General features: G+C 43.3%; 1 protein-coding gene across 1 annotated transcript in view; it reads right to left on the bottom strand.

The window, feature by feature from the left end:
* The window catches only part of LOC147701387 (uncharacterized), a 194,049-nt gene that overhangs the window by 140,225 nt on the left and 28,720 nt on the right, over positions 1-25,104 (bottom strand). Inside the window, exons 10-15 of the mRNA XM_086929343.1 lie at positions 24,175-24,773; positions 23,240-23,801; positions 18,396-18,595; positions 16,996-17,388; positions 13,235-13,521; positions 12,324-12,598 (exon numbers count right to left, since the gene is read on the bottom strand). Coding sequence (XP_086785469.1) covers positions 12,324-12,598; positions 13,235-13,521; positions 16,996-17,388; positions 18,396-18,595; positions 23,240-23,801; positions 24,175-24,773 — 2,316 coding nt within the window. The remainder of the gene's footprint in view (positions 1-12,323; positions 12,599-13,234; positions 13,522-16,995; positions 17,389-18,395; positions 18,596-23,239; positions 23,802-24,174; positions 24,774-25,104) is intronic.

Below are 25,104 nucleotides of genomic sequence, written 5' to 3' on the forward strand. Positions count from 1 at the left end.
AGGGTCAGAGGTTCTAAGAGTATTCTAAGTTAGGCATAACTATACTGCTAACCCCAAAAACATATATTTCTGTTCCACAAATAACAAAACACACAGAATATGATAAAAAGCAAGCAGGGCAAAGGACAAACGAAAAGAAAATAAACAGTGAGAAAAAGAAAACAAAAAATGAGGAAAACATACAATTTAACTTACAGTTTACGAATATGTTGCTCAATATTGCAATAAAAGGAACTAGAATATAAATATATCGTAGATACATGTCTTATCAGAACGTATAATCACAAACAAAATCTTGATGATGAGATGGTCTTAGACATATTCTCCAAGACTCCCTTTATTTTTCTTTTATCACAACCCCATCTTTATTAAAGGCATTAGTCTTGCTCCTTTTTGTCGCTCACCAAGAACGTTGACGTCACTGCTGATATTGACTGAGAAAGTAATATTTGGATTCATTGATCAACTTTATTACTTTTATCAATTCACAGAATTTTGAAATATGTTGAAATACAGTCGTTGTTTTCACAACCCCAACTCTCCCTACTGCCACCAAACAATCTACCACTGCTTGCCAAAGGTCGTAATTGGTCTTTTAGTTGCCTGTTTGCTCGACTCTCTCTTACACCTCGCCACATCAGTATCAAAATTGTCACTATCATGTATTTCTTTGAGCCATTCTGCACACAAATCTGTACATGCTTACTCCTTTTAATAAACTCAACCAGATCACTGTCCATTGTGGCATGTGGTGTAAATATGTAGGACTCTAGTGTCATCCACGTCCTTCCCATACTTGTGACCAATTGCATCCCTTTTGTAAGTCCTGTTAAAACTCTCAACTATGTAATTTGCTTTGGGGTGATAAAGTGAGCATTTTTGTGAGTTGTCCCTCTGTTCCTTAAGTAATCTTACATCTTCCTAGAAGTCTAGTACAAACGAATATCCCTCAATAACATCCTGGGACTCCCCTCATTTTAAAACACCAGATAAAAAATTCTTGATCACGGAGTCGGTATTGATTTCTTTTACAATTCTGACCTTAGACCACCAGGAAGACATATTTATTAATACAAGTACTATGGCACCTTTTCTCTTTGAATAGGTCCTACAACGTTGATGGGTACCTAAACCTATGAACCTGACGGAATTTCACTACAGCTTATCGGTTGAGTCCCTGTCTTCTTTACCTTGGCATTTAGTTTGCAATCCAGCCATTCTCCTATTACTGTGTCAGCTTAGAAATCCGTGCATTGCCTGTGATAGTCAAACCTTAAAATTCTTAATTTTTCAAATGCCAAGATATCCTACATGAGCTCAGTTTACCAGAAACATCCTAATTGTCTTAGGAGGTATCAGATGTAACCAACGATACAAAATACAATCCAGAAGGGGTAACTTATTTCTGAAAGAATAAAAAGTCCTGTTATTGTTATTGTCTCTGATCTGGCCTCCTTTCCACCCCTTTTGATCTGGAAATCTACCTCCATCAATTACAGACCTTTTCTCAACTCTTCAAACCAGTCTTGTTCACTCACACAATACTCTGTGATGGTGCAAACTTTAAAACCTTTGCATGTCTGCTCATCTTGATTCATTTCAACCTCAATATTATCTTGTTTCAAAAGTCTAGACAAAATATTGGCCTCTTTATTACTCACCACAGGTGCATACATACTCCAAACACAACATCTGTCAATCCCCCACCACATCTGGAGGTATGGGTTGACACTGAGCCCAACTGCTTCCTCTCAGCATTTCATTCAGCGGTTTATGGTCAATATAAACATCAAACTCTGACTCCTCTTCCCAAAGGAATTTTAAACTTTGCTATGTCCCGGGACAAAGCCAGGGCACCTTTCTCAATAGTACATTACTTTCTCTCAGCAAACCTCAATGCCCAAGTGGTAAACAAAATAATGAACACGTTACTTACCTTCGGTAACACCTTATCTGGTAGAGAAAATATCAAGCTGCAGATGCCTTACCTTTGAATTTCCCCATGTGTTAGACTGTATCCAGAAGATATATTTATGTACAGTATCCCTGCGCTCTGTAGGTGGCTTACTTTTCACAATTGTCCACGCCAGAAGGGAAGAGCCATGGAGTGCACTGACACTGGTGTGTCCAAAATAGGGCCCAGAGCCTAAAAATCTGTCTTCAGAGCGGGTAGGATGGGTGGGTGGGTAAGGATTCTGCAGCTAGCTATTGTCTCTATCGGATAAGGCATTACTGAAGGTAAGAAATTTGTTCCTCTGATAGAGACATCTAGCCACAGTTTTCCTACCTTTGAATTGATACTCAAGCAATACCATCCTCAGAGGTGAGTCTCTGGATAAATTTAGACTAAGAAGTCCTGCAGGACTGTCCCTGTAGACCTGACTATCCAGACTGTAATGCTTAGTAAACGTGTGCAAGGATGCAAACATTGCTGCCTGACAGATGATCAGGACTGGAACTCTACAGCCTCACGCAGTGGTCGTAGCCTTAGCTTTGGGGGAATGAGCTCTTAAGACTTCACGAGACTGCTTCTTTGCCAGTGCATAGCAGATTTGTAAGTCCCTAGTATATGATACCAGAGGTACCCAGGGCATATGAGGTAATGAGGTCCCCAGATCTGCAGCACGGTTTTATACCATCCTGAGTGACCCAAGCAAACTACTGACAGGAGGCCTACCATTGCAGACTGCAGGAGCAGTGCAAACTGCTTGAGCTTGACTGTGCCTTCACCATGGGTGGCCCAGTCAAATGCACTAATTCTAGTATATTTAAGGCACCTCTAAGGTAGAACTCCTCTGTCCAAGTGCGGGGTGAAGTATATTAAAGGTGAGAACATAAGTGCAGGTCGAATTGTCCCTATAAGTGGTGTTTCCCATGGGAAAATACTTTACGTGTTACCTGTCCATAGGATAACATGGGCACCACACGGGCATTCTTGAGGTTGGCAGCTAAATTATGATACCACCTAAATATATCATCATTGGTATCAAACAACTTGCCTTCTCACCTCTGACATGATTCTTGTACACTGGGTGATGTGGCAGGCACCAATGCGATACCTTAAAGGTTACCCATGTGGTCACCACAGCTTCTCTCTGCTTTTGCTGACCAGCCAACGCTTGCTTTGTCTTGTAATGTATCTAGAATTACTAAAAAGGCCGTTCAGGAGATAGTCAAGCTGACCCAAGTATAGAAAATACATTTCCATGGTTGAGTCTGGAATGAATTAGGGCCTGGATCACTGTTTACCTTGTATCAGTAAGGGTAGAAAGATTCTCAGGGTACGTAGCAACCTGAAGCAGGTGCCTACCAGAGCTTGGATTTGGGATTTCATCGATAAAGTATTATCAATTTTGATTCCCAAGTTTTCTACCGAATTTTGGAGAATAGCCAGAGGCGGCTATCCTGGTACCACCATGATCATCAGACCTCAGAAGGTGGAGTTCTGAAGAAATTATCTTCGATTTGTCTGGATTGTGTTTAAGTTGATTTGTGGCCATCCATGTATGTTGTGATGTCTGACTACATCTGGAGGCATATCTGCCCAGTATTGCCAGCGAATTGGCCACTCGTACTGTTGTTCCTGGCATAGTTGAGTACCTCTTCCCAATGTTATCGAGGCATCTGCCTTACTTGTGAGGCAGGGTTTATATCAGTGTGGAAGGATTTTTGACTGGAGTTGTGCAGTCTGTGTAATGAAAGAGTCTGGCTTCAAATATCCAACCAGACATGGTGGTGTGTCTTCAGGAGCTTTGCATTTCTTATTGATCCTTGACAATTAGGATTGCCCTTACAGCGTTTCTAGATTGTTCCTCAAAATCATATAGAAGACAATCCAATTGCTAGATTGTTATTGGAAGTATTTAGCCCCTCGCTCCATAAGAGTATGGAAGTCACTGATATCATCCGGTGGGGAGTCCACCGGTTGTGTTGTGGTGCAGGAGCCGAAGGTGTTGGTATGAGATAATTGTCTAATACATTGGGCATAGACTGATTATATTGAATTTTACCTTCCTCTCTATCATCATCCGAGGAGGACAAGTGACAGGGCTTACTGAGGAGGCATGGAATTATTTGACACCGGAGTCATTCTTGGAGTGGCGTGTGGTGGCATAGGTTCAGGTGATCTTAGTATAGGAAGTTGTGGACGAATTGGAGATGCTTTTTAACTTTTCAGGACTGGGAAGCATTTATAGTAATCCTGCAATATGCCCTGTAAGTCATGCACTAGAGCCACAGGAACCTTATTCATGGGCTCTGTAGTTAGAGGCGGTGCATAGTGAGGAACTATTGTCTAGGCTACTCTATATATTGCTGCCTTTCAAATGCGTGCTCATAATAGTCCCCTTCATCTTCTTCTTTGTACTGGGCTTTCGGTTGACATGAACTACGAGCTGTACCAAATAGTCCATCATCATCTTTAAAGTTGTTCATATCTAATAGATGACTTGGTGGCAAGGAGGACACCTTGCTAGGTGAAGTATGTTTAGGGTAAAGGTTCTTGTTTTGGTTTGTCCATCTACGATGGTGTCGTCGATGACATCGTAAATAATGTTGTCAACAGTTCCAGTTCAAGGTGTAACATAGGTGGTTTCTTTTTCCCAGTCAACAAGATTGTCGTCATCAATGAGGTTGCAATTGAGGGGGCTGTATTGGTCGACGTAGTTGTCATTGTCGACGATGTCGTTGTCACTGCAGTAAACAATGTTTTTGACAGCGCTGTTTTCGTCCACAAGAATCTCATTGCCAGTATAGATTTTTCCATGAGTGCCTCTGCAGAGGATTTATTAAGATGTAATGTCAGGGCTGAAGAGTGTGTTGAAGGCACTGATCTAGTGAACTCTGAGGTGGTTTTATACTTTTTCCCTCTATGAGAATGGACTTTTGAAGACTCTTGGGGAGCCTTTTTATGGCTTTTCTGTGCAGCTCTGGTGACCTTTGGCACAACCTCTCCCTTTTCCTTGACCTTTCCTGTGAATCTTCACTGTCCTCCTCCTCAGAAATGACACCTGTTTCCATTTAAGTTTTTGTAACCACATTAACAGCCTTCCCTCTCAATCTTTGAGTTTTAGATGAAAAGGTCAAACAGATTTTACAGTCCTTTACTTAGTGGACCGGATAAAGGCAGTCGCTACACTCCTTGTGAGGGTCTTCGCATTGTAACTTCTTCTTTCTAAAGGTCCCACAAGTTTTTTCAATTGTTCTAACATGTTAGTGCCAGGTGCTGGGAAATGAAACAGCAGAAATACCCCCAGATGCATCAAGCATCCATTTTGCGAATCCTTATTAGCGAAAAATAAGGAATCGCTAATAAGGAATAGCAAAATGCTATGCAAGAAGAAATCACTTCAAAAATAGCGATTTCTTAAAATTCCTTAATTGCGACTCGCAAATTGCGAGTCCCAATTAAGGAATACCTCCCCATTCATTCCTATGGGCTTAGATGCCCATAGGAATGAATGGGAAGACATTCTCAATTTGCGAATCGCAATTAGCGAATCGCAAAATGAGAATGCAATTTCAAGGGTGCAGGGGTGTCCAAAGGACACCCTGTTGCACCCCTGAAATTGATCTGTGCACATATGTTGAGCACACACATGCCCTTATGGCATGTGTGTGCGCAACATGAAACTTTGAAAAATACACTTTAAAGCATTTTTCAAAGTTTTTGCAAATTACCATGAAGTTCAGCTTCATGGTAATTTGTGAGCCCTATTAGCGAAATCGCTATTTTTTTAAACTTTAATGCATTGCATTTAAGGAATCACAATTTGAGATTCCTTAAATGCAAGTAATCGTAATGTAGCAAATTATTAATTTGCAATTTTGCATTTGGGATGATGCATCCCAAATGCAAAAATACCTGTCGCAAACGGGTAGATTCTGAGAATCTGCCCCTTTGCGAGCGGTTTTCAGCTTCATGCATCAGGGCCATAATCTAGATAATCCAAATCAAGGTAGTAGCTGAAGAACTGAGCAGAGCTCAGGGAGACTCCCTTTTATAAGACGTGTGACAGGAAATCCGAGGGAAGATGCCTCTGCGGGGAGTATTTTAAAGGGTGCTACCACCTGATTGGCTGGAGTTTAGTTTGTTATAAAAACATGTGACGTTTTCATTACTGTCAAATACTAGCTATACAACATCACCTTGATCCACAAAATGACCTGGCTCAAACAACTTATTAATTTTAACACTACCTATCAAACTTCTACAATATTTTACATAATGTTATTTTCTCCCACAGGGCTTTTAAACCACTTTTGTTACCACACATTTTTTTGTGGTTTGCTATGCAGCCAGGAATTCTGCAAAGGTTGCACAAGACCCTGAATATGAGGCTTACCTTAATTCTTTTATTTTTGATATTCAGTTTTATTGAGTTTCCAATGTAACCAAACAAACAGCACCGTTCAGGATTACATCGCATGGGAATAGTCCAGGGTAAGCATAACTCACATTGACATAAAAGGTGACATGCATGCAAATCAAAGGCCCAAATCCCTAGAAGCGCTCCGTAGATCCAGCCGACCCACCTCAATCTCGATAACCACCACCCACTTCCCCCACATTAGTCGAAATTTCCAGGGGCATCCCCAGGCCACATTAAGAGGTAATTCCTGGGCGGCACACCAGTCCACCCCCCTGGGCCAACGCTCCAATGTTGGTGCTGTAGCCATCAGCGATTGGGCAGCGATATCCCTCTTTGCTACCACCAAAGCCACGTTACGAAGAAGCTTTGTCTGCTCTCTACCGTCCAGACCATCAGTTATGCCCAATAAAATACGTGTAGGAGCCAAAGGGACCTCCCAGCCCAAGACCTCCATCAATTCTCCTGTTAAGAACTCCCAGTACCTCTCTATCGCGGGACAAAGTCACACCATGTGATAGAAGTCTGCGCTGGGATGGAGTGGCGGGGGCAAAGGGCATCCGACAGGAGCCCTGTGCTGTGAAGGGGCAGCGGTGTAAGATAGGCAGCATGCAGGAAGTAAATTTGGACCAATGAAAGCCGCGCCGAGACCGTGATTGTTTTGGGGCCCATCAAGGCATCTCTCCAGTCAGCATCCTCTAGTGCCCCAAGCCAGCCCTCCCACTTATCACGGAGGTGAGCGAGGGAGTTGGGGGTATTATCGGTGAGTGATCGGTATAAGATTGAAATACCCTCTTTCCCCAATTCACCAGTTATAATCTGCGCTTCTGGCCAGGAAGTACCATCCGGAATGTATGAGCGAAGGGCATGGCGCAGTTGCAGGTAGCGGAAAAGTTGAGATGCGTGGAGAGAACACCTGGCATGCAGGTCTTGAAAGGAGCGCGAGTGGGTACCACTCCAGACATCGCCCAGCTGGGATATCCCAATAAGATCCCACCGCTGGAACGCTGCCAGGTACACCACCTCCCCGAGCCGGGTACCACACCACAGGGGGGTATATTGTGTCAGCCTACCCGACCAACGAGTATGGCACAATGAGGCCCGCAAAGCCAGGAACACTCCACGAGTAACCTCAGGGAGAGCCCGAGTGACAGCCGCACCATAGAGCATCCCCTGGAGGGAGGCGAAGCCCAGAGTGTGCAGTTCCAGGCAATACGTCGGATCGGACCATCCGCCGTTAAACCAATTGTGAAGCGTGAATAGTCGGGTTGCCAAAATAATACAGATAGAGGCTTGTCAGACCAAGACCTCAGTCAAAGGGTGGAATGCGGCAATGGGCCAGGGCCAGCTTTGGCCTCTCCCCCCCTTAGAAACTTCGCAATCATACCATCCATCTCCCGGAATCAAGATCTGGCAAACAAGAGGTGTGTGTTTTGAAGCATGTAGAGAAAATGGGGTAAAATCCTAATTTTGAAAAGGGCTATCCTTCCCAAAGGATTTAGGGGTAGAGTACGCCATTTCTAGAGATCCGCACGGATCTGCTTGGCTATCATGGTGACATTGAGTGACCATGCAAGTTCTGGGAGAAGGGCCACCCAGATCCCTGACTACTTGAAGGGCTGTCGTCGAAGGGGGATCGTCGACTGCAAATCAAAGCATTCACGCGATACGTGCAGGGGGACCAACACAGACTTAGCCAGGTTGATCCGTAGGCCAGAAGTACATTCGAAGAGGCTAAGCACCCGGAGGCATCAGGGGCCCCAACTGGGCTGGGTCAGCCAAAAACAGCAGGACATCATCTGCATAAAGTGAGATTTTATCCTCCTCAAAGCCGGGCCACCGCAATCTCGTGAGGGAGCGGTCACTACGAATAAGGCAGGCAAGGGGCTCCATAGCCAGAGCGAAGAGGATCAGAGCGAAGGAGCATCCCTGTCGCGTACCACGGCGGGTGGGGAAAGAGTGAGATAAGGCTCCGTTGACTAGGACCTGCGCCAAGGGCCGCTGGTACAGCATCTTCACCAGCTTGTGGAAGGGAGCACCAAAGCCCATCTGCTCCAAGACATCCTCCAGGTAACCCCAATCGACCAAATCAAAATCCTTATTGAAGTCAACTAACAGTAAAGATAAATATGGGGACAGCAAGTGCGAGTTGCAAGAGTAAAATGAGACATCTTAGACAACGTCTGATGCCTTAGAGAGGCATACATCCACACTGGCCCGGATGAACCAGAGTGGCTAGATGGGGTCATAGGTGGTTGGCAAGGATGGAGGCAAATATCTTAAGTTCAGTGTTGATGAGCGAAATAGGATGATAATTCGAACAACAACTTGAGTGGGGCTGAGACTTTGGGATCACTGCAATGGTCACCAGGTCCGTCTCCAGGCGAAAGGAGCCACACTCCACCGCTTCATTATACATCTCAATGAGAGGCCGGACCAAGGTATCTCGGTAGGACAAGTAGAATTCTTGGGGGAGCCTGTCTGGACCCGGTGTCTTACCAGCTGCCATGCGGGATATGGCGTCAGTCACCTCTTCAGGGGAAAGCTGAAGATCTTGGTCCGCCAAATCACTAAGACATGGAAGGGGGAAATGCTCTCACTAGAGGAGCTTGTGGAGGGAAAGACCAGGTGCCCTGCACCAAATATAGGGTAGTGTAGTAGGTAGCAAAGCACTGAGCCACCGCCAACAGAGCCCGTTGTATCCCACCACTCGCATCGACCACCTCCGGTATTATACAAATTTCTAATGGGTAGGTGGCTAGGCAATGAAGAAGTTTCCCATTTTTATTCCCCCAGCCGTACACTTGGGCCACCAAAGAGTGCCAAAGGAGCTTGACAGCTTCCATGGAGGTCTGTCGGATCTCGTCGCTCAGGAATGTAAGCCTCCCATCCTGGGCCTCATCCCTGTCCTCGGGCTGGAGTGTCTCAAGCTGGGCGGCCTGCACTCAAGAAGCGTGACCTGGGATTCCCGGACTGCACGGGGGAGCTTAAGCTGGCTCTTCACAAATCTTCGGATGGTGGCTTTGCCGGCCTCCAAGAGGGTGCGAGAGGAGAACACTGAGCCCTGGTTTGTAGTGAAATAACATCGGAGCTCGGCACCAACGCTGTCTCTAAACTCACCGTCCTGGAGGAACCAGGCGTTGAACCAGCATAATGGGGAGGAGGAGAGGGGGAGGGTCCCCGCACAGAGGGACACCAGAGAATGATCAAAAAGGCCCCTTGGAAGGAAGAGACCGTTTGAGTTTCCCGACAGTCCAAGGCCGGCAGGAAGATCTAATCTAAGCGCGCATGGGTGCGGTGTGAGGCTGAGGTGTGGGTGTGTTGCCGCACAGTCGGGTGCCAAAGTCTCTAGGCATCTCCGAGCCCCAAGCCGCCGGCCCATGTCATGAGGAGGCCAGATTGGATAGTTCTGGAGGTGGAGGAAGGGGACCTGGAGTCAAGGACAGGGTCCATAACAGCGTTAAAATCACCTCCCACCAGGGTCAGTCCCAGGGGCAGGGCAGCAATCACAGGGTTAAGCCTATGGAGTGTGTGAGCCAATAGGGCGGGGGGTGCATAAACCACTACCAAATTAAGGGGACGGTCTCCGAGGGCGCCTTTTAGAAGAACAAAACAACCCTGAAGTCATGCGTCACTTTACGCACTACTAGGGGAAGAGCGTGGCGTGCCAGGATAGCCACCCCTCTCGAGCCTCTATTGAATCCAGAATGCCAGACTGCTCCATAGCGCGCAAGGAAAGGGCAATGGTTGCCTAATAGGTGGGCCTCCTGAAGCAGGACCACATCTAAGGCCTGACGCTAAGCGTATTGCAGGACGGCAGCGCGCTTAATCTTGTCCAGTAGGCCGTTGGCATTTCAGGATATGATATGTAGCGAGGGCGCTCTGCTAAATTGGCCAGACATGAGGGAACCGTGCAGGAAACCGGACCATCGGCCCGCATGGTGGAGCGGGTGGGGATAAAGCTGAACGCAGAGCCAGTAGACTTGGGAGCATATCAATGTGCGGGATGCGTTCACCTAGATATAGCGTGCCAGAAGTGGTGCAGAGTACAAGAAAAATAAGAACCAGAACAAAAGGGAGCTGAAACTCCAAACCCCCACCCTGCTCTTCAGGAACAAAAGCATCTGTCGCCCAACAGTAATTAGGGAAGCAAAAAAACAAACTAAAACGCTAACCTAATTCTTACAACTGCTTGCACTTGCATTGTAAACTCCAGTATCTGCATAGTACTTCCACATAAGCTAAAGAACGCTCACACTGTTTGTCCATCACAGTAATTTCATTCACAGGTCTGTCATCCTTGAGCCAAAGTTCCACTCTCACACTTTCAAACTTACACTTTACCATGAAGTGGTCCCCTTTATGTTCTTATAAAGCAACACTAAACTTAGGTATAAATGCAAGTTTCCCCAAAGCACTTACCCAATCCTCCACACTGCAAACCATCTGACAATATATGCCAAAATATTATCTTTCCAAAACAATGGACATAATAGGATGGTGTTTTACCAGCTCATTCACTAATGTGTCTTAATGATAAAGTACTATACCTTCATCCTTGCCACAGAAATCAGGTGTACTGACATAAACCGCTTGCCCTTCAGGACCTCAACAATGCATTAAAAATGAAGTTTTCTTTTTTGGATCACACCATGGCATAAAATGTCACAAAGATTTCCTATGCTCTCTATTTAATAATAGGTTCCTTGGAAGATGAGTAGAAAAATAGTGACAACATAATATTTTACATAGTGAAACAACAAGAGTTCCAAAAATATCTAATAAAAAATAATGAAAGAGTGAAAAGAAACAAAAGAAAGAAAAATTAATTGTGTGAACTAATTCTACATCAATGTCTGGGCCTGACATTGAACAATCATTTTGCAATCTTCCTGCCCAGTTTAGATTGAAGGAAGGAAAAGGGTATGCCTGCAGATAATAGATTTTCATTATGTGAATGAAATCTAATGAAAAATATATTAATGTATGGATGAAATCTCAAACCTTCACATCCAATACTCTTTAAAAGGCAATAAGATGATCAAAATAAAAACAATCCTTATAGTTTCACAATGAAGCCAATTGCTATGGATTTTCATCTATATGTAACATAGTTTAACAAATGTGCTGATACAATACACCAGAAACATCCATCGGAAGCTTGTGCTTCAAGCAGCATCCCACCCATAGAGTCAATGGATAATCACTATACAAATGCTTGAGGTGGTGCTGTCTTGGTGACTTGAACAAGTAGAATATTAGGCATGTGGTGCATGACTTCAACATTTGAAGGACTCACGGCATCACATGATGGTGCACACCATTGCACAGTGTGACGACATCGAAGAGATGGCATGCACGAGGGTTTCTACAAGACTAGGGCCAGAAGAGACACACACCAGTAGCAGTGTAATGATGGTTTGTGAGCAGTGTCACTGAACTGACCTTGCACTTTGTTATATTTAAAAAAAATGCATATAATGAGTGACCCACCACAGTTCAGTGCCTTACAATCTATCCAATGAGTGAGACTGTATAGTACAGCACAAAGTAATATGTGCGTGCTGAGAAAAAAAACACAAAATATTGGCAGCAGTAGTGAAGTTGAAGCCTCAAAACATATGCAAGTCTGTTTCTTCCACTCATCGCCATATACAGAAAACTTCTTACAGGACAGGCCCATACTGTAAACGGAGGATTAGGAGCCAAAGACATATTTATTCTTTAAGGGCCAGAACTCACCGGGGTGACAACTTCTGCTTCAATTGTCACAAATAGAAGCCTTTATAACCAAACAGCTCTAAAAGATCAGGAGTGAGACTACCAGGGGTATACAAGGTGAAGCAATACTAGACCACTAACCGAGATAGCGCATTTTGCCGCACCTACATTATACAAGTAGATGAATTAGACATCACAAGCAATTAAAGCAGTTTAAGGGCGCTGCTGACTTACCGCATTGCAGCTCGGACCTCCAATCAGGAATCACCAAGCTGTGAAGATTGCAGATTGCCTCATATGCCTGGACAGCTGTGCAGAGCATCCCCTTGTTGGTACCATAGAAGCAGAGATCATACACACAGGATTCATAGAATGGATCCGCATTCTCATACCAGTAGCACTCATCAAAGGGGCCCGATGGGCGGGTGATCATCCCACACTGGCCTTGAATGGCTCCCAGATTAGTGCAGGTTTGGTTAGTGCTGATCAAACCAGTATCAGCCACACAACTGAAAGCAAAGAATAAAATTGACGGAAAATGTATAAAGATATTTGTTTTGGCATCTGCTACAACATATATTAATATTGACTCAGTGATAATCATCTATAAGCATTTTGATGTCTCCAATGTCATTAACATGCTTCCTGTTCTTGTATATATGTAAACCTTTCCGCTGTGGTCAGTCTGTAGTAGGCTACTTAGACTGTTGTTGCGGAAGAATCCTTGAAGATTCATAAACAAAAATATTAAATGGTTATTTGAAAGAAATCTAATCAGTGAATTAAACTGAGTATTAGAGAAATTGTGTAATATGACATGTGGTGGGTATTGGAAAAAAAACTATTTAGGTAAGGTTTATGGTATTTAACTGTTCATTGTGTAGCATAATCATGGAGGTTGCTTATGGGACAGTTTGTATTTTTAATACAATTAATGGCTTACAATCAAAATATGTTGTAAAAATAAAATCAGCATTCACAAGCTTGGTGGTTCTAGGGGTAAAGGAATTAAGATGTACTACAGGTACAAGCATATAAATATTTTATATGTTAGGCTAGCTTTTGTGAATCTAGCCATGCAAACATGAGATGTCATGGGTCATGTATTCTTTATCTACCATCATTGTCTGTGTTTCTCTATTTACCCAGGGGCACTGATATCTGCTCTCCAGGAATTCCCAAACTCTGTGTCATTCCTTGCCATGGTTCCATCAGGCTTCAACTTGTCATCTCTGCCATCTCCGTTGTAGTTGCCGCACATCCCCCGTAGTTGGTTTTGGTACTGTGGCCCGACTTGCACCATTAATGTGTTGACTCCGTTGTATTGAATACGGACTCCAAAGGGGGTTACCACAGAGATTGTGCTCATACTTGCTGTTATATTGCAGATGGATCCTAGACTGACCGGGAGTTTAGTTTTGACACCATTAACCTAAAAGACATAAAAGGGAGTCATTCATTGTGCCTCTTTTTCAGAGTACACACATGCTTCCAACAAATGCACACACACACATGTATACACATTCGCTCACACACTCACTCACACCTTAATGATTAAAACGTCGGAGCATTGCAAACCTAGCTTGTGAGTGCTTTACAGCCTCTTTAATAAAGGGAAAATATGAAGTCAAAGCAAGGAATTCAGGGTCGGATATCTGACTGTTTTTAGCAGTTTCAAATGGAGAATCAAGCCACATGGGACCGCTAAAACGGCTTGCAGCATGTACCAACCCTATTTTGTGAATTGGTAACCTATTACGAACTCGCAAAATAGGATTTGCGAGTTTTGCGAATCGGTATTAGGGAGGGACATGCCAAGGACATCCATTCCTAATAGTAAATCGCAGGGGCATGCATGAATGTTTTGCGACTGGAATGCAGTCTCAAAACATTCATATTATACTGACTCAGTGAGGGAGGTAGCAATTCATTTGCAAACGCAAACCCTAACGGGTCTCTTCCCCTTTGTGAATGTGAACGCCTGCCTTTTTTAAGAGCAGGGACCACTGCCTGCTCTTAAAAAATGAAAAGGTAGGCATTGATGGCCATTACATCACTGCCGCAGGACAGCTTTACACAACCCAAGCCAAGCTTTGAGATGCAGATCGGCACAGCGAACAAATAAGGACTGAGAATCAGGCCCCAAGCTGGAAATATCTCGAGTCAACAAGCAGGAAATATCTCAAGTCAACAAGCAAGTATAAGTTCTGCATCAAGCTCAGCAGTGCACGTATCAGGAACAGGAAAAGTGGTTCATACCTCAGGCACAACAACATTCTGAACCGGAGTAATATTCTCTGCCTCTTTAAACATCCTGCCACCCTGGACCAGATACAAACAGGGTGCCTGGAATGGGTGAGATTCTTGAGCATCCAGGGGGATACCCATGGCAAATCCACAGTGGTGGGTATGAAGAAAAAGGAACAACGACAAGTGGTTCTGAATAAATCAGCACAACTAGGGGAGTGGGGCATAGACATCAGACCTTGCCCCATGTAAAATATCCACATGTCCTAGCATCAAATAGTGGGAGCAAGGGCCCCTGATCAGTCCTGCACAGGACAAACAACCTAGGGACTCACAGCAACAGCTGGATGGGCTCCAAGGACACTATGGGCATCAGAATTTCCTGTTGAAATCTTCATCGGGCCATCTACACAACTTAGTCCCCATGCTCTGAATCAAACCGGAACTCCAAGAAGGTGGCAGTACTATTCCTAACAGCTTGGGCCCCAGGCCACGCAGTGCGAAGGCCAGGGGGGCAATCCCACCCAAGCAGCAACTAACCATAAATTCATGGAATATTGCAGGGATCAGTAAAATCATAGAAAATGAAGACATGAATCAGTTTCTAGAAAATAGAGATATATTGTGCTTTCAAGAGACTTGGGCTCTGACCAGTACCCCACTTGCAGGGTGGTCTATCAATTTTTATAAAACATGCCATCAGCCTGGGGGCCATAAGTTCTAAACTGACTACATCCAGGTTACAAGCACTGCTGATTAAAAGTTTGAATCTCAACTCTCATCCATGTCACCTTCTGATAATAAACTGCTATATCAACCCAGCACAGACTATTATGAAAGACTTTATGGAGGCACTGTCACGAAAACTAGATGATCTTTTAGATAAATATAAATCCTACCAGGTAATCCTAGCTGGGGACTTTAACCTAAAAGATCTCAATAAAGCAAATTCCCATTCACAGGGGATGGCCGGGCAGAACCGCTCCACAATATCCCCAAAAACCGCAAGTTGTCTACAACTCATGCTCTGAAAGAAGCACGAGTGACATCCTGGCAGCCACAACCAACCTTCTGGGATATCTCAAGAATCAATTATATATAGTCAGTGAAGTAATCGCGGCCAGACTGAAAGACTTAGAAGTCGAGGATAGGACGGAAAGCGATCACAGGCCATTAAGAGCAGTGATTCAGCTGGAAGTACCGACAGCCACCATCTTTCAAGCCATTGGAAATACGAGAGGGGAAGAAAAACACAAAGTCTTGAGGAGGATAAAATGGTCAGAAAATATTGGCAAGAAGTTGCAAATTTGGTTGGATCAGAAACAGGAAGGTACTCCATTAATGCACCAATCATCTATAAAGGACTGGAAAACTGTTGTAGAGGACCTCCAATCGAAGCTGGGAAACCCCCAGCCAAAACGCTTCAGTCCTAAAGGGCCACCAACAACAGGAAGCATACGTTTAACAAAAGTTATACTCGAAGGCAAATAAGCCCTGCGCAAGGCTCTGGCAACAAAAAAAAGAGGGAGCAGATCAATATTGGGTCCATCGGTCGCAACACTGAGGTCTGCCTTAAAACAAAACGTTTGGGAGCACAAAAAAGTCCATACATAGAAGGTATGGCTTAAGGTTTTCTCTATGCTTAAGGAAAATAACCTATCTAGACTATGAAGGCATATCAAGCATCTGAGTAGTTGAGGACCAACAAGAGAAAATGGAGTAGCGGAGCAAGACTGGCTAAATTATGTGAAGCAATTATATGCACGTGACTCATCCAACAAAGGTTGCTCAGAAGAATCCATCCGCGGGGAGGGACAAAACCAGCCAAACAATATAAAGTCTGGAGAACAATAGTCATTCTTGGCAACATCCCCACTGAACAGAGTGTCAGGGCAGAGTAGCACTACGTGAAGCCAGGCCTGATAAATCCTGCTATAGTCTTCAAGACCCTCAAGACCATGCGGAATGATGGAGCTCCAGGGACCAATGGGATACCTGCCCCTGTTTTTAAAACCACCCCAGATTTTTAGGCAGCAATTTTAACTCCTCTCTATAACCAGATCTTCTCCACAGCCTAGACACCAGACTCCTGGAGGTGTTCTATACTGGGCCCCGGCTTTAAAAAAGGTGATTGTTCAAAGCCATCAAATTATTGCCCTTCTTGGCCTTGAAGCCAAGGCACATGCCCACCTCCATATGAAGGATTTGGAGTCCCAGTCTGAAGAAAAAGGCATCATCCCCTTTTTTCAGACAGGTTTTAGGTCACAGTCATCAACCCTGGACAACGTGCTGGCGTTAGCTCATCTATCATCCCAGGCTGTAAAGAAGAAAAGACCCACACTATTTTGCTGTTTTATCGATTACAGCACAGCATTCGATAAAGTCGACACCTTCATGTTCAGAAATGGTTTTGTTAATCAGTTGCACGTTATACAGGTAGGACTTCACTACTATTTTGTGGATCTATAAGCCAGATGAAAGTTTCAAATTGCTGTTATTAGCTAATAGAAATATGTTCTGAACTCGAAGAGAGGTCAATAAAGGAGTGAAGGTTAGGTCAACTCTGGAAAATACATTGGGACATGAGATAAGCGAAATCAGAAATGCCAGCAATAGATATGATATACATAGACCTCCATTACACAAACACATGTCTCACCAGAGGAGCTTTCCCTTGTTCGAAGATCAACTTCACATTCCTCTCCGTACTGTTAAACCAAATGGTGACCCGATATACAAAGGACACTTTGGGGTTCTGGTAACGCCTGTTCTCTGCCACCACCCGGAAGGAGAATCCTGAGGAGGAATCGGACCCCTGGCTGATCTCGTAGGCGCAGGTTCCCATGAAATTGGCCACCGCCTTGTCAAACGAATGGTAGTGGGGATCTCCGGTGACTGCGCAGATTGCCCCGGGCATCTGGCAACCAAGCTTTCCATCCTTCACGGCACACTCCTGTCCCTTTGCACAGCTGCTATTGACACAGGTGAAGCGTCCCGAAGAGCTGCACCGACACCTTTGGGAGCAGCCAGGAAGCCAAACTAGTTCACCAACCTGTGAGACAGAGATGAAGAGAAACATGGAAAGATATGAAAAATAAGGATGCAGTCACTCTTGTGACTGATGCAAATGAATTTACAATCTTATTAGCCTCAAAATGTCAAACATATTCACTGTGGTAAATGCAAAAAGTCAAAGAGCTACTTTCACAACAAACTGCCACTGAAAACACACATTGCAAACATTGTCTAACTATTTTACACTTTCAACAAAGGTCAACATTTTAAAAGTATTAAAATATATTTTTGAAATGAAGTACATAAACCTTATAATGTTGTCTTGGTACAATAAATATTTTAGGCGATGGGAGCTAAACAGTGTATGGGGCTAGGGTGTAGCAATAACATTTCGATGCCACAGGTCATGGACTGAAGTTGTGCGTTTGTAAATCGGCCAAAAATATCCTATAATTTAGAGTTTGGGGTAATTACATAAGGTAATTCTAGGGTTCTTGGTTAGACTTTTCACGTAGTACTGTTTTCTATGCTGGCATTAAGGATTTTAGTTCGGCTTTGTCCTGTCATAAAAGGCGAAATATGTTCCCCAAGATACACAATATAAACCAGAACTGGATGTGCTGCTTACAAATAAACATGGACAATATATACATATCTGTTCCAAATTTCTATCTAGTACTGTTTTTGATTCTTGTTCTGTGCAAATTGACCAGGGAACAGCAGTGCACCTTCATAACCTACCTTGGTTGATAATACTGGAGTTGAAGTGTCCAGGGGCAGTAGTACCAGGAGCAACAGGGCCCCAGTGGGTATGTATGAGTATGCTCTCCCCTAACATTGTCTGGAGTTGCCACTGCCTGGCTGCTCGATTATCAAACACTGATAAACTGTATGCATCCGTACTTCCCTTTGGTAGATGCAGACATTTTTTGAGTAAGAAGGAACTTTGATGAGAGGATTGTATTTACAGAGGTAGTACACACTCAATTATATAATATTTTGCACGCACCCTAAATAGAGATGGTATATAGTGGAACTACTCACATTGTAGTATAATCCATTATAAGAACATCCGCACTGGGATTCTGGGACACAAACATCTCCACTTCTCTTGAACCCGCTGTTGCAGACGCAACCCTCGATGCAGGTAGCATCACACTTGGGCATCACCATAGAACTCGCACACAAATCTTGACAGTGCTTCCCACAAAGTGTGTATTGACTATTCACTGGGCACTGCATGGCTAGAAACAATAAAAGCATAACAAGAATTACCTCAACACAACCATGCCAGTACGCACGCAATAGCCTTTACAACTGCACTTGGAAACAACTAAATGGAAGTCTCTCGATAAGATATCATGCTGATATTTATCCAAACCACTGCGGGTTATCTTCTAGGAAAATAAGAAATGTATTTTAAAATCAAACACTATCCTTGAGAGAGAACATTGGCACGTGATGTTATAGCTGGATTATCTGTCAATTGGACTGTGTGATTGTACTTCCTAACGTGGTGCTTTCAATGTACACTTGATGTCCATTTTCTTCTAGGACTTATGCCAATAAATCACAGTATTTCAACTTGTTCTATATCACAACATATCTTTTTATTAATAAGTTTATTATCTGATATTTGTATTTTTCGAAGGGGTGGCAATATCACTGCTACATTGCACAAATATGTTTGTAGCATTTTCCTCTACATGTAATATCACTGTAATTCCAGTATTTAATCTCTGACTGCTGAAACATCTCAATACCATCATGAGGGTGTTACTTAGATTCGCATGTCTGATGGAATTCATTGAGAATCATGAAACTCATTCTGCCTCTGCTAAATGGAAATGTTCCCAATAGCCAGCTTCCAATTGCGCATGCACATGAGGTATGCAGACCTAATTTTCTTTTTAAAAAATTGATAGTGTAGAATATGCCTTTTATGTTTTGCCTTGCAGAGGCACAATGTGTGTGCAGTTTCACCAATTATTTTTCACAAATCATGCCCTTTTTCTCATAAATGTGGGTTCGTAGTGTCATGTATATGCTTTATGAGTATCTGTACAGTCAGTTTATGCATAATCGAATCACATCACTTTTAAGATTTCTCATGCAGGAGTGCCCTGAAAGGTACTGGATTATTGTTGCTCTTAGGCATCTCTGCAGATTCTGCTCTCTCAATTGGCACATTTAATTTTTTTATAAGTCCCTACTGAAATTGTACTACATGCACCCTGGGCCTGTGAAATAAATGCTACTAGTAGAACTGCAGCACTGATTGTGTCACCCACTTAAGTATCCTTTTAAATATGTCTCATGCATGCCATTGCAGCCTGTGTGCAATTTAAACTGCCATTTTGACCTGGCAAAATAAACCTTTTTCACTGGCCTAAACCGTCCTTTGAACATATGTCACACCTAGGGTAGACCCAAAACAGCCCATAGGGAAGGATGCAGGTGGTGAAAAGCTCTTAAATGTGTTTTTTAATACTCTCCCATAGGATACCATTGGGTTACATGATTACATTTAATAAGTGATAATTTTCAATTGGGAGCAGATAGGAATATCAAGTTGTATGTCAAAAGTGTTTGCATTTAAAACTCTCTTTAATGGTAAAGTCAGATTTTAAGTCACACCTCTGAAAATGACACTTTTAGAAAGTTGGCCTTTTCTTTTCCAACCTTTTTGTGTCTGCAGCCTGTATCATGGGCCACATGACTAGGTGTAACTGGTAGTTGGTCTTTGTGTACTGCTTCCAGACAGTGGGAAAAAAGGGGGTTGTGGAGCCCGATTTACAAAGGTAAACTTAGACGTTTGGTCTAAACTTAGAGCACACATCCAAATTTACAATTCTGAGAATTCACAATGGGCATTTACATGTCCGAACTCTGGTCGGATCTGATCCTCATGTGCGGACTTAAAGATAGTACTCGTAAATGCCCTTTGTGAATTACGAAAGTCGTAAACTTAGCCTTTTGGTTTAAGTTTAGACCAAACATCTGCATTTACCTTTTTCAATCGTGTCCTATGTGTTGGCAGGATCATCCATCTCTGACTTGATGGTGGTGGAGCTCTCACCAATTACTACACGTGCATATCACACAGCCTCTGCCTGAGCACACTCATTAAGGGTTTGACACTAGTCTGTTGTGCCCCCAGACACCCAGACAAGCTATGGCCAGGGCAGGGAGACAGCAAAGTCCAAAAACCTCTGGTGACAGAAACCTCCAGAATCATCTCCTACTTTAAAGGTGGCATCAAATATAAGTACTGGACCCTCAGAATCAGCTCTTCAGTGCACCTCTGGGCCTGTGGAAGGCTCAGAATGAGTGTTGTGTTTCTCTGCTAAAAGGACTGTATTCTGTTGTCCTGCTGCACTGCTATCCTGCTGTCTGAGTGAAAAGGACTGGACCTGTATCATGAACCCAGGACCACCTGAGTGACTAAAAGGACTAGTTGGCTGGCTTCCTGACCAGAGCCTCAGAGACAGTAAAGGCTCCAACCACCTTAAACCTAGTGCCTGGACTCAATCTGCTGTGAGCCTTGCCCCCCAAGCAGAACCACTCATGTCCTCGACCCTTGGAAGTGGGACTGAATGTGCTCTGGCAGCCCAGCTGTGATCTTGTGGGCAGAACTGATGGAAGCACAACGGACCTAATTGCAGCACTGCAGCTTCCTCAGTACTGCTGCTGGGCAAGGTATCCTTGGTACCGGATCTTGCAATACTTCTTAACTAGGACTTTTGATACTTCGTTCAGTGGGCCTCACTTAGTCCTTGCGTCCGGCTCATGCTCCATCGCAGTTGGCCTGAACTTGTGACCTTGTCCAGGTCCGGCACAACCAGATAACCACAGTTGGTGATTTTTGTTTCTAGGCACTATTGTCACTTTAATATTTAAAATTGTATATCTCCAGTTTTACTGAATCGATTTTCGTTATTTGGTTTTCAAATAATGTATTTTAATTTTGATATATTTTCCTAAATTGATGTAGTATTTTTCTTGTCTTGTGTTTCTTAATTATTACTGTTTGAAGTCCTGCATAAATACTTTAGACATTGCATCTCAGTTAATCCTCGCTACGTTGTGCGAACCTCCCAGAGGGTTAAGCGCAGTTTAATGTGTGGGTTGCTTATGTTTCACCCTGACAGAGACTCCGGTTGCTGCTTGAGTTGAGTTTCACCACCCTCAAACAGCAACCCAATTCCCTAAAGCCCTGATAAATGTGAGTCTAAGAACATAACCCCCATCATGTGATACCACTCAGGTCATGATAATAAGATGGATCTCTGGATTGTGATGAACATTCCTAGATGTCGTTTATATAGATTTATTCTTAGGTTGATTCAGACATTAGCCCAGAACACTAACACCTTCCACCAATAAGTTAAGATGTTATTGGTATCCAATCATTACTTAGATAACCCTAGGTAATAATGCTTTGCGGGTTGATATAAGAGTAAACCGATTGCTTATTCAGTCTAAACTTTGCCTCTGCAAAGGAGAGGATTTGTGTGTGAGTGTTAAGGTCAATCTCCACACTCACTTATCTTTTGGGGCAGGATGGATCTGTGATGTTATTCCATGTCACAAACTTGAGTACCGGCTTCCCTTTACCAATAATAAGAGGATTAAATAAAAACTTATAGAAACTTGCAGCCATATTCATCAACCTGAATTGCGCGCATAAATGGCCAGATTCTGAGAATCTGGTCATTTGCGAGTACGATTTTTGCATTTGGGATTCATCATCCCAAATGCAAAAATCGCTATTACCGAAATCGCAAATTTGCGAGGAATTGGATTTAAGGAATCTCTAATAGAGATTCCTTAAATCCAATTCATCACCCAATTTGAAATTGCGAATTCGCAATATTTGGTCGCAATTTACCACGAAATCTGACTTCGTGGTAAATTGCAAAAAAAGAGTAAAAAGCACTTTAGTGCATTTTTTTCTTTTGCGTGTTACACACACACATGTCCTCTGGACATGTGTGTGCGCAACACCTGTTCAAATGTGCATTTGAGGGGTGCTACAGGGTGTCCTTTGGACACCCCTGGCACCCTTCAAATCGCAATATTATTTGCGATTAGCAAATTGCTAATCGCAAATAAGGAATCAGTAGGAATCGCAATAATTTTTGCTAATCCTACATGAATCCCGTTTTGCGAGTCCTTAATAGCGAATCGCTATAATTCGCTATTAGGGCCTCGCAAAACGGGAGATTGATGAATATGGCTATTAGTACCTAATACTGCTTGTCTATGGCCACTCTAATGTGCTTCTCAATGTTGGAACAGTTCACAAACTGTACTATAAAATATGTCGTCCTGTTTCCTAGGGGGATGTCTACATTTCTCTAGAGGCTTCTGTTTGAGGGGGGAAATGATCTTGCATGTGCCACTTAAGAACATAAAGGTTAAGTCTTAATGAGGAGACAAGGATTTGCTTCTTCTTATCATAATCCCATTTTGGACATTTGAGATCGACAAACACATTTAGATAGGTCTCATCCAAGGGCAATATATAGCTTTGGCACCTTTTTAAGGATTGTCTGCATTCTCTCTGTGGCAACACTTTCCACTTCATGAAGAATCACTCCAATTATGTTATTATTATTAGGGGATTTCGCTTCAAGCATATTGCAGCCAGCGTTATTTATGATATGTAAGCTATTATTTACAGCTAACAGGTGATTACAAAACACTGCATATTCTTCATGTGGTTAGATTTCTCAGTAACAACTTAATACCACATTTACTAAGATTATATTTCCCTGTCATGGCCTTTATCAAATAAAGACATCATTAAAATGTTACTTTCAGCTATGTTTTGTATTGTAAAATATAAATACACACACATAGAAAATATTAGGAAATATGCTCACCACAAAAGTTAGTACTTCTCCAGTTCGAGATGCTAGCGTTTGAAGCCTGGCAGGTGGCCACGTAGGCCTGGATGGCTTGGCAAAGGACTGTGCTGTTCCCACCGGTGAGGCAGTGGTCATAGACACAGTCTGAGAAGTAATGAGCTGGGTCCACCTTCAAGTGGCAGGATGAGAAAGGACCTTTTGGGTTCTGAATGATCCAACAGGCAGATTTTGATTGACTAAGCATATCTTGGTCACATACAGGGCATGAATCAGAGCACCCATGGTCACAGCCTGTACTGCCATCTGACATCCAGCTTTTTCCAAACTCAAAGGCATTTTTAACTATGGATCCATTGCGCATGGTGAAGTCATCAGAAGTCAAGCCATTGAAGTTCCCACAAAGTCCTTCAACTTGCCCCCAATATCGAGTAGGGAGGGTAACAAAGACGCTGTAGACCATGTCATAGTTCACCCGCAGACCAAAGTCTGTTTTTAGGACTGAATAGGATCCACTTTGATAGATAATAATACTTCCGCCACTGAGGCTAGCTGGCAGACTCACAACAGTTCCATTCACCTGAAGAAAGCCGAAAGAGAAGGTTCAGTTGTAACATACACCACTGAAAGGATCCAGAAAGTACTATAGTTTACAAATCTCAGGTTTGGTATGTGAGATTTTATAAATATCTTATGTGACACTGAAGGGTAGATAAATTCCACACAAGCCCAGTGGGATGTAAATTTCAATATACATAAGGGCAAATGTTTTGGTCCCTGTGTCTGACAAACATGGTGGATCTTGTATATTGTAATCTGGTGCTTTTGCAAAACACTCTGATGCCTTAGGGTGATGCCACACTAGACAAAATTGCACTAAAAAAGAAATAAATAAAGATAGATAGATGGATAGCATAATACAACAGTTCAATATCAAACAACAAAATTCTTACCTCCGCCATCCCCCGTCTACCACTTTGGAGATGGATCAGTGTGTTATATGCTGTTACAAAAACCTCGGTAGTTACAGCTACACGAAGACCTTGCCAGTTTTCATTTTTCACCTCCACTCTGAAGAAAGGGAGGGAACCAGTTGTCCCTCTTAGTTCAGACAGGACATACTTGCATGTTCCCTGGAAATCAAATCTCTGTCCATCAAAACTGGTGTAGTGAGGATCTCCGGAGGCCCGGCAGACACGGTCTGGTAAAGCATAGCAACCGTACACCCCTTTAATGCTGGTGCAGACCTCAGTGGATGCACAGGGGGAGCTTGAGCACTGGATTGTTCCTGTAGATCCATCACATTTACACAATGTCTGACAATTGCTTCCTTGTCGATAGGTCTGGCCTGCCTTGAGATATTGGCTGTTGTAGGTGCAGCCACACTGATTCTGGGGCACACACTCATCAGCACTGAGGATGAAGCCACTGTTACACTGGCATCCTTCTGCACACGGAGTAGAGCAGTTGGATGAAGAATTAGGAACAGCACAGGACGAAGGACAAGAAGACCCACAGAGCTCGTAGTGGCTGTTGCTGGGACAGATGAGATCTGTAAAAATACAGTAATACAGTCGTTGAATAAACATTCATCTAGCCTTTAGACTGGGCATACTGGATTGCAACTTTAACCGCAGACTCATCCTTCCCTACTTCAGCACCCAAATCAATAAATGTAAAGGTTTGTTTGGGGCTTTATTCATATTGTGCTGCCAACAGTACACCAAGCTGCATTTTCTGGTTTGCATGGCCCACCGTCCCCAGCTTACCTATCATTCTCTTCTACATCTTGGGATGCTTGCATTTATAGTATGAGCAAGTATCAAGCTGAAGGAAATATGGACCTCCAGGACCACATAGTGGCATTAATGCCTCTTTTGCTA

Source organism: Lissotriton vulgaris, chromosome 7 (genome assembly GCF_964263255.1).
Source record: "Lissotriton vulgaris chromosome 7, aLisVul1.2, whole genome shotgun sequence".
Taxonomy (NCBI): domain Eukaryota; kingdom Metazoa; phylum Chordata; class Amphibia; order Caudata; family Salamandridae; genus Lissotriton; species Lissotriton vulgaris.